Raw genomic sequence first — 12,676 nt, forward strand, 5'->3', positions numbered from 1 at the left:
GCCAGGAAGAAGGTAAGTCTCTAAGGTAAGTGGAGGATTTGGTGGATGTGGGGAATTGGAGTCGGGTGGGGTGGAGGGTGGTCAGATATTGGAGGGAGATAGGGGGGTCAGACATCGGCAGGAGTGGGGGGGTTGGACATTGGGGTGGGGGTGGCTGCACATTTGGGGGGGCTGGACATCTGGGGGGGTTGGAAATCGGATGGGGGTGGTTGGAGGTCAGTGGGGAGGTCCGGTCAGGTTGGGAGCGGGGTCAGGATGGTAGGGCTGTGGGGCGGTCAATACTGTGGGGAGCTCAGGAGCTACAGCCCTACAAAATAAGGGGCACAACTCTAAAGGGGGTGCAGGAGCTGAGGAACCTGGGTGTATGGTGTATAAGTCATTAAATGTGACAGGAGAGGTGGAGAGCGCGGTTAACAAAACATACAGTATCTTAGGCTTTATAATTAGATCAAGAAGGTTAAGCTGAAGTATTATGCACAGTTCTGGGCGTACATTTTAGGAAGGATGTGAATGCATTGGAGAGAGTGCAGAAGAGGTTTACAAAAATGGTTTCAAGAATGAGACACTTCAGTTATGAAAATATGTTGGAGAAGCTGGGACTGCTCTCCTTGGAGAGGAAAGCTGAGGAGATGTGACAGAGATGTTCAGAGATGAAGGGGCTGGACAGAGTAGATAGGGAGAAACTGTTTCCATTTGGAAAAGGACCAAGAATGAGAGGGCACTGATTTAAAGTGATTTACAAAAGAAGCAAATGCAATGTGAGAAAACCTATTTCACACAGGGAGTGGTTTGGGTCTGGACTGCACTGCCTAGAAATGGGGTGGAGGCAGGTTCAATCGAGGCATTCAAAAGGGCATTAAATGATTATTTAAATAGAAGCAATGTGCAGGGTTACAGGGAAAAGGCAAGAGAATGGCACAGAGCCATAATGTTCATTCGGAGAGCTGGTGCAGACATGATGGACCGAATGGCCTCCTTCTGCACCATAACAATTCTGTGATTCTGTGAATTAGAATAATACCTGGAGAGGAAAAAAAGTTACAGGGATATGGGGCAAGAGTGAGGGAATGGGACTAAATGGATTGCTCTTCTAAGGAGACTCGATGGCCTGAAGACGTCCACCTGTGCTTTACTGTTCTATATACTGTTCTATTCTATGTCCATAAGCAAGGTCAAGAAGAAAGTTTCAGGGAGGGTGGGAATTATCAAGGAGGAGAAGTTTAGGAAAGAGTTCCGAAGAGAAGTAGGCCTGTGAAAACTGAACAGTCAGTCACTGATGGTGAAGTATAGGAAAGAGGAATTGCACAGGAGGCCAGGAACAGAAGACCGAAGGGTATGGACAGGCACACAGTACATGGGGAAAAGTTCTGGAGGGATTAATGATCAGGGCAAGGATTTTGAATTTAGCAGGGTAGAAATTGAATCTTGTTGCACACATTTTATGGGCAAAGGGGTCAATTTTGGGCAACCATACCCAAAGCACACCTGAAAGATGTCAGGCCAATATGGCTTCAGGCCATTTTAAAGCATTCTTGGTGACCATTTTAACAAAGGATAGGTCCATGGCTTATGTAAATCATATGGTTTTCTGAGGATTCTTCAGGGCCAGTAATGTTTTTATTATCAAAAATGTCCAAGTCTTCTGTGCGGTCTGCTCCCCCGACTTCCAGTTGGCCTCCTACCCCAATTGTTACTCCATGACCCTCCCCTCTTAGGTCTTATCTTTGGGCAGTTAACTTTTAGGCAAGTGGACTGATTTTCATTTTCTTAAATGGACAAGCTGTGTCTGGAGCCACAAGAGGCCCAAATAATATTCATGAAGCTTAAAGTGCAATTTGGGGCTGGTATCAGGCCTCCCAATAGGAGTATACATTTTGTGTGCGCACCCATTTCAAGCTAAAAAATGGGCTGAAAGGAATTTCCATTCCTATGTGTTGAGGAATGCGGAGCCAGTAGAGGTTGGTGAGGATAGCGGAATGTGTCTGCTGCACATCTTGTGGGACAGGATGTGGGCAATGGAGTTTTAGACAGATTGGAAGTTTACATAGGGTGGAGCTTTGGAGACTAGAACAAGAATATTGGAGAAGTCAATTTAAATTCAGATTTAGCCCATGTTTGATATTATTTTCCTTTGGTATAAAGGCATCAGCTCAACTTTTGGTGAAACTGTTTTATTAATTTTCTGATAAATAAGAGCTTCCAATGCTAGAATTTCGACATTTTTACTCTTGTCATGATATATTTGGCATCACTGTGGGCTCATACCCTGCGACCACTGAACTACCCCATTTTCAGAAGATTCAATCATTGAACTGGAGATTTGGTTCTGATCATGACTCTGTTTACGCACAAGTATTGGACAGGTCCAAATAGTAATTTTTCTTATGTTTAAAACATTGTCACTAATTTCTTACTCTCCTTTGCTGCACGGGAGACAATACCAGAGAGTACAGCTCAGCTAACTGAAAACTTGTGTGATAAATAACAGGAAAGTTCTACCTTATCTATATTACTATTAGTTTTGTCAGTCTCTAGCTAGGCTACTAGATGTAGCAGCTTACTGTACAGGAATGCTCCATTTCACTTCCCTGTCAATCTCAGAACAGCACTCTAGGTAGTCCTGAAGACATCCATTGCCAACATGTTCCCATTAATAAACAAAATATGCTGCATAGGAGCGAGCATGAAAGAAAGGCAGACAAATCAGGAAGAAAAAAAATACTACCAAAAAAAGCACAAGCATAGCATGAAACAACGTGTGACAATATTTTTGAATACGCACATCCATTGCTGGACTAATGGAAACTCCAACCTGCTTTTCTCAACAGAAACATTGAATCTTTCATTCATTCAAACCTGTTCTTTTTACAGATTAAATACGTTCAATCTTACCATAGCCTCTAACTCCACTCTTTAAACTCTGCAAAACACTTCCTAATCTGGAAAGATAATGAGCTGGATTTTCATCCTCGAGGCGGGTAGGGGAAGTTGGGAAATGTCACGGCTCAGCGCTCCTGCCTCAGGCGAAGGTGCCTGCAACGCTGGGATTTTCGTCCCAGGAGTGAGTGGTAACTGGACTCAGGCCTGCTGCCCCCTGAAAGAGTTTGGAGGCAGCCACAAAGGCTGCAGGATGCCAAGGTGGGCTGTTTGAAAGGCGCACCATGATGGTCTGTGACATTTTTCCTGTTACAATAAAAGTAATAATACAGAAAACAGCCGTCTTGCACTCACCCCTCACAATCCCTTACCCCTACACACTCCCCAAGACCCATCTATGCCAACTTATACCACTTAATGACCCCCACCCAACTCCCATTGTCCCTCAAACCCTCCATGCCAACCTATGGCACTTCTATGTCTATTCAGCCAGTATGCACTCTGTACAGAACCAATGAACCCTATAGTAACAATAACATGTGTGAAAAAACTTTAAAAACAGCCATTCATTCATAAAAGAATTCCTTTACTACAGCCCTATAAAAGTGTCAATCATCCAGACCCTTTAACTTATCAGTAGCAGAAACTGCAAGCACTTGAAATCTCTATCTTGTGTGCATAAACCTTATGCAATTAACAGAATAAATCAAAGAGAAAGAGCTGTCAATCAAGTAATGTTTTCCCTGGGGTGCAGCTGTTTCAACAGAGTAATGGATATCTGGGCTCTCAGCCAAGATAGCATAATAGGGCTTGCCTGAAACTGCTTTTTTTAAAGCTTTTTCACACATATTTGTGTTACTGTAGGGTTCTGTACAGAGTGTATAATGGGTGAATGGGCATGGACATGCCATAGGCTGACATGGAGGGTATGAGGGGAATGGGGGTTGGGTGGAGGGCATAGGTTGATAATGAGGCTATGCGGGACGATGGGCTGTGGGTGGAGAGGCATAGACTGGCAAGGGGGCATTGGTAAGACCTTTTGAGCTTACCTTACAAAAGGTTCCCTTATCCAGACCATGGTTCACAACACCTCTAAGGTGCATGGACCATGAGTTCTTGAAAAGCTGGCTGACTCCATGAAATTGAGGAGAGTTAGGAGATGCCTAACCCTGTAATGGAACCGCCCAAGCCGGGAGTGCAGGGTGCAGGCCCGTGACCCGCACGAGCCCACACCCTTATACTGCGCTGGTGAAAATTAGGGGCACTGGGAATGGGGCTGGGAATGCCGGAATCAGGTCCCAGTCGCCTTTTTTAAAGGTCCGTGGAATCACCCTGACTTTGCGAAAATCCAGCCCCATCAAACAGCGTTCAGGATATTCATTCGTTCTCACATCTCTACCATTCAATTCCAGCCTGCTGATCTCCAGAGACGGCAATTTCCTCCCCAACTCCAGCAGCACAAGAATCATTGTGTAACTTGGAGAATTATTGTAACGTCCCATTTTGTACCATTCCAAGCCAACTTTATATGTATCCCATTGTGTTTGTTCTGACTGGATATGGATTCACTTGTTAACGTAGCACACCTAACCCTGTCAGACACCGGGAGGCTTACTCTGAAAAATTCTTTTGTAGAACCTGAGTCCAGCGTTCCATAAGCAATTTCAGTTTGCTTTGAAAGATCTTCAGCACTTTCTATAGGTGACACCATTCTCTCTACAGTCAGGAAAGCAGCAAGATTGGCCGTGTAGGAGGAAATTATAATCAGAGTGAAGAACCACCACACTCCTCCAACAATGCGTCCAGACAGTGATCTAAATATTTAAAGAAAAGTACAGCTTTTAAATGATATTCTGAACAGCAAGAATGACACAACTAATTCAGCAAATTACAGCTCTTTGCATCACAGGCTGTCATAATCAGAAATGTTTTTATCTCCATACACTGTAATTTAAACATTTCAAATTCAAATAACAACCCTTTATTTAAAACGCTTCTGCTTTCTAAACCAGTTCAATGGCAGTAGCTTTAAAAAGGTTGTTTTGATCACAGGAGCAGTGACTTGTGCTGCCTGGAACTGCCTGTCATACGTATATGCTGTTTTCTGGTAAGATCACATTGGGAAGGAATGGTAAAGTGATCTGATTCCAATTTCCATTCATTCGAATGGGAAGCAACACTCTACCAAGTGCAGCAGCGTCACCCCCAGTCCCTGCATTTTTCTTTAATTGACCTATCTTGCTACCATCCAGTTTTACAAGGTGTGACAAAAAGCAAGTGATGGGACCAGGGTTTAAGCCTGCCTTGCTATTTATGAAAATCTTTCAAAAACTGTAGTAATTCCCATAATTAACAATCTACTTTATAAGATTTACATTTCGGAAATATACCGATATTTCACTTGTAAACCAGGCTGTGGCAACACTAGCAGACCCCCAGACAGCCTGTACAGCAAAGCCAAGGAACATTATAAATATCTTCTACTGCCTACGTGCTGCTTTCAATTAGCACAGGAAGCAAATGAATTGGTGCAGCAGCACACGGACAATACACGGGAAGGAAAAGACTGGGAACACCAGGCAGTAACAGCTGCTCCTCATCTTACTTTCCTTGGATACTATACATTTTCATATTTAGGCTATTATGGCTAATGTAATAGTGCCAATTTTGAGAAAAAAGTTTAAAATCCACAAGCATAGAATACGCTGGTCTTTGTGCTGTGAAAAACATTCAACTGGAATATTATTAGACTTGAATTTACATCATGCTTATGATCACAGTCACCAAATGCATGCTAGTCTCTGTAATAAGCTGCAGCACATCAATACAGTGGCTGTTCAAAACATATAGTGCATGTACCACACATGGTCACACTGAAGAAGCTATCTTAAAGCTGCAGTGTCCTTACAATGGACATACTTAGGCTGTCAAACCCTGAGACTGTCAACACAATTTTACAAAGAATTGACCTTAAAAGGTGATTAAAAGACATAAGAAACATTTAAATTATTGACTTGACCTTCTCTAAAAATATTTCTCAAAGAGGGAAACTAGATCTTTTAACAAGAGGCTGTTGTATCAGTGGGGGGAGGGAGGGTGATCTCAAATACATAAGCCAATGAAAGGGGACACTGCTGCTTTAAAATGTGATTCCCCTGACAACACAGTGCCAAAGGAGTAACCAGACACTACTGATGGCATTTACTTAGTTACTGAAAACAGGAAAATTAAACTGTAATGTAAAATCACAGTACAATCACAAGAACAAAGGGAGAGAAAGACAGAAGACAAAAGGTAATGATACAAGAAACCAAAACATGAAGATATGGTAAATATTAATTTATTGAGACAATGAATGTACAGAGAACAAAATAACAAACACCACATGTACAATCACTACATAACAGTAACATTTCCTTAGAAGCACAGGAATATCTTGCATATCAGACTGTAAAAAACATTCCTACGTAGAAAATTATTTCTGAAAGTTCTACCCCAATCTTTATAAAAAAGCAGTTAAACTCAGTACCTTCGTTTTGGCATCTTTTCACCAACATACCTTGTACTAGACCACATTGTCACTAATGTAAATCATTGAACAAAGTGAAAATTCATGCTGCATTGACAGTACATTCATTTCTAAGTACATTCATACAGCCATACAATTAAATATTATTGCTGAAAAGAGAGACACATTGCTGAAGCTTTTTGCCTTTCACTCATCAGGACAAATGCAAAAATGCCAAATTTCAAACAATCACAACAATTTATAGTACAGGAGAAAAGGACACTGATTGGTTGGCAATTGACTCTGATTGGCCGAGGCATATCCATAGAGAAGACAATGGGGAACTATAGGTTCCCCATGCTTCTGGGTTATTCAAAAAAGGTGCAAGGCTTGAACACATTCCTTTTGTCTGCGGAAAATGGCTCCCTGCATAAGAATGTTTGTCGCTTCTAGCAAGCATAAACGAGTCACGTTAAAAGCTCAATAGATTATTGTAAATTGGCTGTTAGTGTAACTATTAGTGCACTCAGGATTGTTCAGCAAGTGCTGCCCAATTGTGAAAAACATCTAACAGTAGACGTTTTGTTTTGGGTTCTGCAAGCATGGGCTAATTGAGTAATTAAATTTTAGCAGTTCATATGCTTCTGTAACAAACTGATCTAAGGATTGTTAAGAGTTTCTTTTCCTTCTGTTCCTGATGTCAGCTAAAAATCAGCATCAATATATAATGCACTAATACAGGACAACTGCTTTATACTCATGGCGACTTTTTTGCTAAAATTAATATATGAAGTACACCTCTTGAGGGTGCTTCTATTTACAAATCTAGTGGTGTGCTGGCAAACATAATATCATAAATTGCAAGATGATGACAGGGAATAGTATTTTGTGCAACCAATAAATTGCACATCCCAATTTTATTGGGACTTAAGAAGCTGGGTTAAGTAGGAGCCTTTTTTTTACAGAAATATTGGCAAAGCTACTACATTTACTCTTTCTCTAGAGAATGCTATGGTCGATTGAGACAAGCAAAGGGAGGTTCAATTTATCATCATAACAGTGGACTTACATCTGCAAAAGCAACACAGTTACATCTGATCCAATAAACTGTGGTCTATGACAGGATTTCTGGCAACTTGAGACCTAACAATGGTCCACAGTAATGGCTTGTATCAGCTTAAATAATTGGGCATGACCCTAAATTTCTGAATGTACTATCCCGAGACCATTTAGTCTTCCTTGGAAATTTTGAATACTGTTCCTGAGATAACCTGTCAGCTTATTCTCTTATGACTGGATTTTTGGTTGGCGGGAATGAGGATGGGACACCAGGGAATTGGACCATGTTCTGGCCTGAATCATAGGGTAGCAGGAGGCCTGGAACCTGGGACAGGGTAGGCGGGTGACATATTTTTAAAAGCAGCGAATTTTTATATAGTGGGAAAAGGTCCCTCTGCCAGGCTCAGCCTCTTCAGTGCTGCTTCGAACTATATCTTCTCACACAAACTTACAGCCGGCCCTGTCCCTGCCTCCATTGAGCTGGTCTGATTCCTGACAGCTGATGAACTTCGGCCACCTTGCCGAAACAGGGAAACTTACTGGAGACCAGCTCTTAATGAGTCCATAATGATTGAAATTGCCTGGTTAAAAGAAGCGGCTGGATTCCAAAGGCTGCTCCCTTTCCTGCCCTCTGGAAAACGTGGGAGGTGCAAGCAAAGGTGGGACTTCCGGTCATGTAATGTCGCAGTCATTTTTTTTTCCTGTCCTGTCTTCTTTCCATTCCAACTTGGGGAAGGAAAATCTGGCCCCTATATGCTGGTGATATGGTTGTTGGGCTTCTTGTTAACTTTGTCATAGTATGGAATATGTGCTGACACACCATCAAATACATTTCTAAAATCCTCTGACTATCTTACCTTCCTAAAAAACTCATTGGTATTATGTTTTTTACAAATCCCTATAGATCTCTAGTCTATAGTGTTATTGATTAAACAAATAGGCACTCTAATGAGTTATTCTCCACTGCAGTACATCTTCTAACTAACAATGCCTTTCCTGTAGCCAGCTGCTTAAATACTTGGGTGAAGATGAATAATGCTATAGAATTTAATTATTGAACACTTCTATCTAAGTGGTATTTTCTTTCCTTATCAAAAGCAGGCATAATGTTTGAGGCAATCTTTGTACTCATAAGTGCCAGAATGGAGAAATCGATTTACTGCTTATCTGAGTATTGATCTCAGAATTAGAAACATAGGGCAGGATTTTCAGCTCGGTGTGTGGCCGTATGCCCAAAACGCACGAGTATCCCAATGTCATTGCGCACGCGCACAATGTTATGGTCGGCAGGCGAGCGCGGGAGTCAGCAGCGCGTCCGCCAACAATTAAGAGGGCTGTTAAGCCCATTAATCAATTAATTAAAGTGAAACTTTCCCAGTTGAATAGGCCAAGCGGCCTTTGCGTTTTTTGTGAAACCTCATCCACAGGCGGGATGAGGTTTTGAACAGTGATTAAAAAAAACATTTTTAAACCTCATTTTCAACATGTCTCTGATCATGTGACAGAGTCACATGCGGGGACATGTTTTCCTTATTTTTGAAATCTTTATTTTTAATGTTAAAAATCTTCAGCTCCCTGAGGTAGCTCTGTGCCCTCAGGGAGCTTTCACTGAGCACATCCCCGTGCATGCGCACACTTCAGCTCTCGCACTCCTCCCACCCCCCACCTCGGCAGTGCTGAGGTTATTGCTGTTAATTGGCCAGCCAGCATGAAATCGTGGTCGGGGCCTGAGCAAGGGTGGCGAACCATTGCGCGGCCACTCCCGGGCCTGCCCGACGAGGGGAAAATCCTCTCCATAAAACTCTCTTTTATGCATTATCAGGTTTGCTGAGAAAATTATGTTTAAATATATTGGCTCAAAAATGTACGGATTTGACAAGCTTTAAAAGGAATTAAATTTTCCCTTCTCTCCTGAAGGTGCCGACTAAGGTAACTGGCCTTAGCTAAATTAGCAGTGAGTTGGTGCAGTTGATTTTATTCATTTAGTCTAAAAGATCAGTCAGGATAGCTTGGGTACTTCATCCAATTGGGTATTTTTGATATGAACATGATCAGTGAGTTTTGGTGCGTTATTTGACAATAACTGATTCTTACTCAATGAACATTTTCCAGCAAGGCTGGGAACCCTGATTGGTGTTTCTTCTGCTAAACCAAGAACACCAGAACGCATTGCAATGCCTCCCCTATACCAAGGTAAACATCCATCCACCCCCTTAAACAGTATAAATTTCATCACCTTTCCACTTCTCTTTAGCTATGAAGAATGGTCCTACAGACTTGAAACGTTAACTCTGGCCTCAATTTTTCCTGCGTCAGGCAGGCTCGGCGGGAGCAGATGGGGGCGGTTGTGGAACTGACCGCCGCTCATGATTGGCTCCACATCGCCATTTTATGTGGGCGGGCCAATTAAGGCCTGCCCAGCATAACACCCGAGCGGTAGCGTTGAGCACTACCTGTGCGGGTGGGGGGGGGGGGGGGGGGAGGTGGGAAAGTCGGGTCCAGCGCTCTTTCGCGCATGTGCGTGAAAGAGCGCAGAAATCTCCCTGAGGCACAGAGCTGCTTCAGGGAGATTGAAGCGCTTGTGAAAAAAATAATATGCAATAAAAATTTAATGAAACATGTCCCCTCATGTGACTGCGTCACATGAGATGTGATATGTTTTCATTTTTCACAACAAGTTTTTATTCAATTTGTGAAAGCTTTAGGAAACCTCATTTCGCTCATGAATGAGGTTTCCTAAAAAACATAAAGGCCTGCGCCAACCTGCCAACCATTAGATTGAACGGGCAGCGTAAATTTGAAATTAATTAGTTCCTTAATGGCCTTAATAGGCCATATAATTATTGGTGGGCGCGTTCTGGAGTCATCGCATGTCATTTTACATTCCGGCATGTCGGACTTGCCCCCGCATGCCGAATGTAAAATCCTGGCCTCTGTTTCTCTGTCCACAGAAGCTGTCGGACCTGCTGTGATTTCCCAGCATTTTCTGTTTTTATTTCAGATCTCCAGCATCCGCGGTATTTTGCTTTTATCTGAGCCAAAAGGGAATTGGATAACTATTTGAAAAGGAGAGTTTTGCAGGGTTATGTGGGGAAAGAATGGGGCAGTGGGACTAATTGGTTGGCCTTTCAATGAACTGGCAGGCAGGATGGTCCAATTTCTGTGATGTATGATTCTATAACTGGGAGACTGAACTTCTGACCTTCCTGCTAATTACTGCTCAGTTCCATACTGGAGCAGTATATTATCCACTGAGTTATTTATCTGACAAATATGCGCAAGTTAAGTAGACAGGGACTAGTAAACCATGGAAATAGCACATTAGGTAATGGGAACATAGGGCAGGATTTTTTGTTCGGCGGGCGCGTACGATCGGTGGACCCAGGAGCGTCCGGGAAACAGGCGCCTGACCACAATCAGCCCCTGACTGCGATTTCACGCTGGCTGGCCAATTAAAGGCCAGCGACGGTGGAGCGTGCACTGAAAGGTTTGGCGCTGCCGGGGTGGAGGTGGGAGGAGGGCGAGCGCTGAAGTCAGCATGAGCGCGGGGGTGGGGGGAGCATGGAATGAAAGCTCCCTGAAGGCAGAGAGCTGCCACAGGGAGCTGAAGAATTTAAATGCAATAAAAACAGATTTAAATTCTGGAAAAAATGCCCAGGCATCAGAATCAGTCACCTGAACATATGCAATATGAAAATTCTGTCCATATATTTTTAAAAATTTAATAACAGAAACCTCATCCCGCCCATGGATGAGGATTCCTGATAAATGCAAAGGCCACCTGGCCGATTCGCCTTCCCGTCAACCATAACTTTGGATGGTCAACAAAAAATCTGCATTAATCACAACTTTAATGGCCTTAATAAGCCTCTTAATTGTCGGCGGAAGCACTTCCAACTCTCATGCGCACCTGCCGACTAAAACATTGCGCCAGTGCGCGATGACGTCAGGGCGCTCGCCCGATTCCATCACATGCCATGACATGCTTGAGTGGGTCGGGTATGTGCCCGCACACCGAGCAAATAATTCTGCCCATAGAAACTTGGGCCCTGATTTTAAAGGGTGGACGGAGCGAGCAGCGATAGTGGACACAAGCTCTGAACTGGTTGGTGCAACTAAGAAGTCCAGAGACGTGGAAGCCTGACCAATCCTAATGACTGATCATCATCTGAATAAATTTTACTGGACGCCCATCTGAACCCAGCCAGAAACATTACCTGGCCAGAAGAGACATAAGGCAATGGGACCCAGCAGAAGGTAAATGCTGGGGTGTGGAAGTTTGTCAAACTGATACCAGTATGGAGAGGGAGAAAGAAATCTGAGACAAGAGAAGTCCAAGGATTTCTTCTTGTTCCATGGAGCAATTATTTATCCTGACTTGTTCTGACCACTCTACTGCATCCTGCCAAGTTTCTTTGGCAGCTTTCACACAAAGCAGGCCTCCCCAAGCCTTCATAAAAATCATGTCACAGCAACAGTAGCGTCATTGGGCTTCAACCTTTACATTTGAGTTAGGCCTTCGCTTGCTTGGGAACCTTGCCCAACCCTAAAGTCGATGAAGGTAAGATGTTGCCAGGAGGGAACAGTGTGGCCTCAGGATGATAATCAGGTTTGGCCTGATCTTAACCCCTCCCGTGCACTCTTATCGCTGGGCGATAGGGTTAAAATCCTCAATTCTTAACTGACATTTAATAGCATGCGCCAAACATTAAAAATTATATTTAAAAACTACAATAAAATATCTGTGCTAAAAGCATTACCATTTAATTGTTCATACAAATAATTAATAATTATGAAATGTTTTGATAGAGTCGATAATGAGCAAGTATTAACTGGCAGGAGGGTGAGTAACTAGATTTAAGGTAACTGGCAAAAGAATCAGAAGGGAGATGAGGAAAAAACTATTTACACAATGAGTTGTTGTCATCTGGAATGCACTGCCAGAAAGGTTGGTGGAAGCAGAATCAATAGTAACTTTCAAAAGGGAATTGGATATAAATTCAAAAGATAATATTTTTAGGGCTATGGCCATAGAGCTAGGAAATATGGGACTAAGTTATAGTTCTTGCAAAGAGCCACTGCAAGCACAATGGGCTGAATGGCATCCTTCTGTGTTGAATGATTATATGAATTAAATGCTTCTATAGGTAGGATTTTTCCCTTGGCGGGGGTGCTCGGCGGGGGCAGGTGGGTGTGGCTGGGAAGCCGGCCGCCGTTTGCGATGGGCTCCGC

At 43.0% G+C, this 12,676-nt stretch overlaps 1 protein-coding gene across 10 annotated transcripts in view; it reads right to left on the reverse strand.

Annotated features, from left to right (window-relative positions):
* Window positions 1-12,676, reverse strand: part of LOC144682802 (glutamate receptor 4) — a 272,035-nt gene that overhangs the window by 13,604 nt on the left and 245,755 nt on the right. For 8 of the 10 annotated variants that reach the window (XM_078545523.1, XM_078545527.1, XM_078545526.1 and 5 more), the window contains one exon: window positions 4,493-4,691. The exons of the other annotated variants lie outside the window; for them this stretch is intronic. In XM_078545523.1, the coding sequence (XP_078401649.1) occupies window positions 4,493-4,691 (199 nt within the window). The remainder of the gene's footprint in view (window positions 1-4,492; window positions 4,692-12,676) is intronic. 10 annotated transcript variants of the gene reach the window in all.

Source organism: Cetorhinus maximus, chromosome 7, assembly GCF_964194155.1.
Source record: "Cetorhinus maximus chromosome 7, sCetMax3.hap1.1, whole genome shotgun sequence".
Lineage (NCBI taxonomy): Eukaryota > Metazoa > Chordata > Chondrichthyes > Lamniformes > Cetorhinidae > Cetorhinus > Cetorhinus maximus.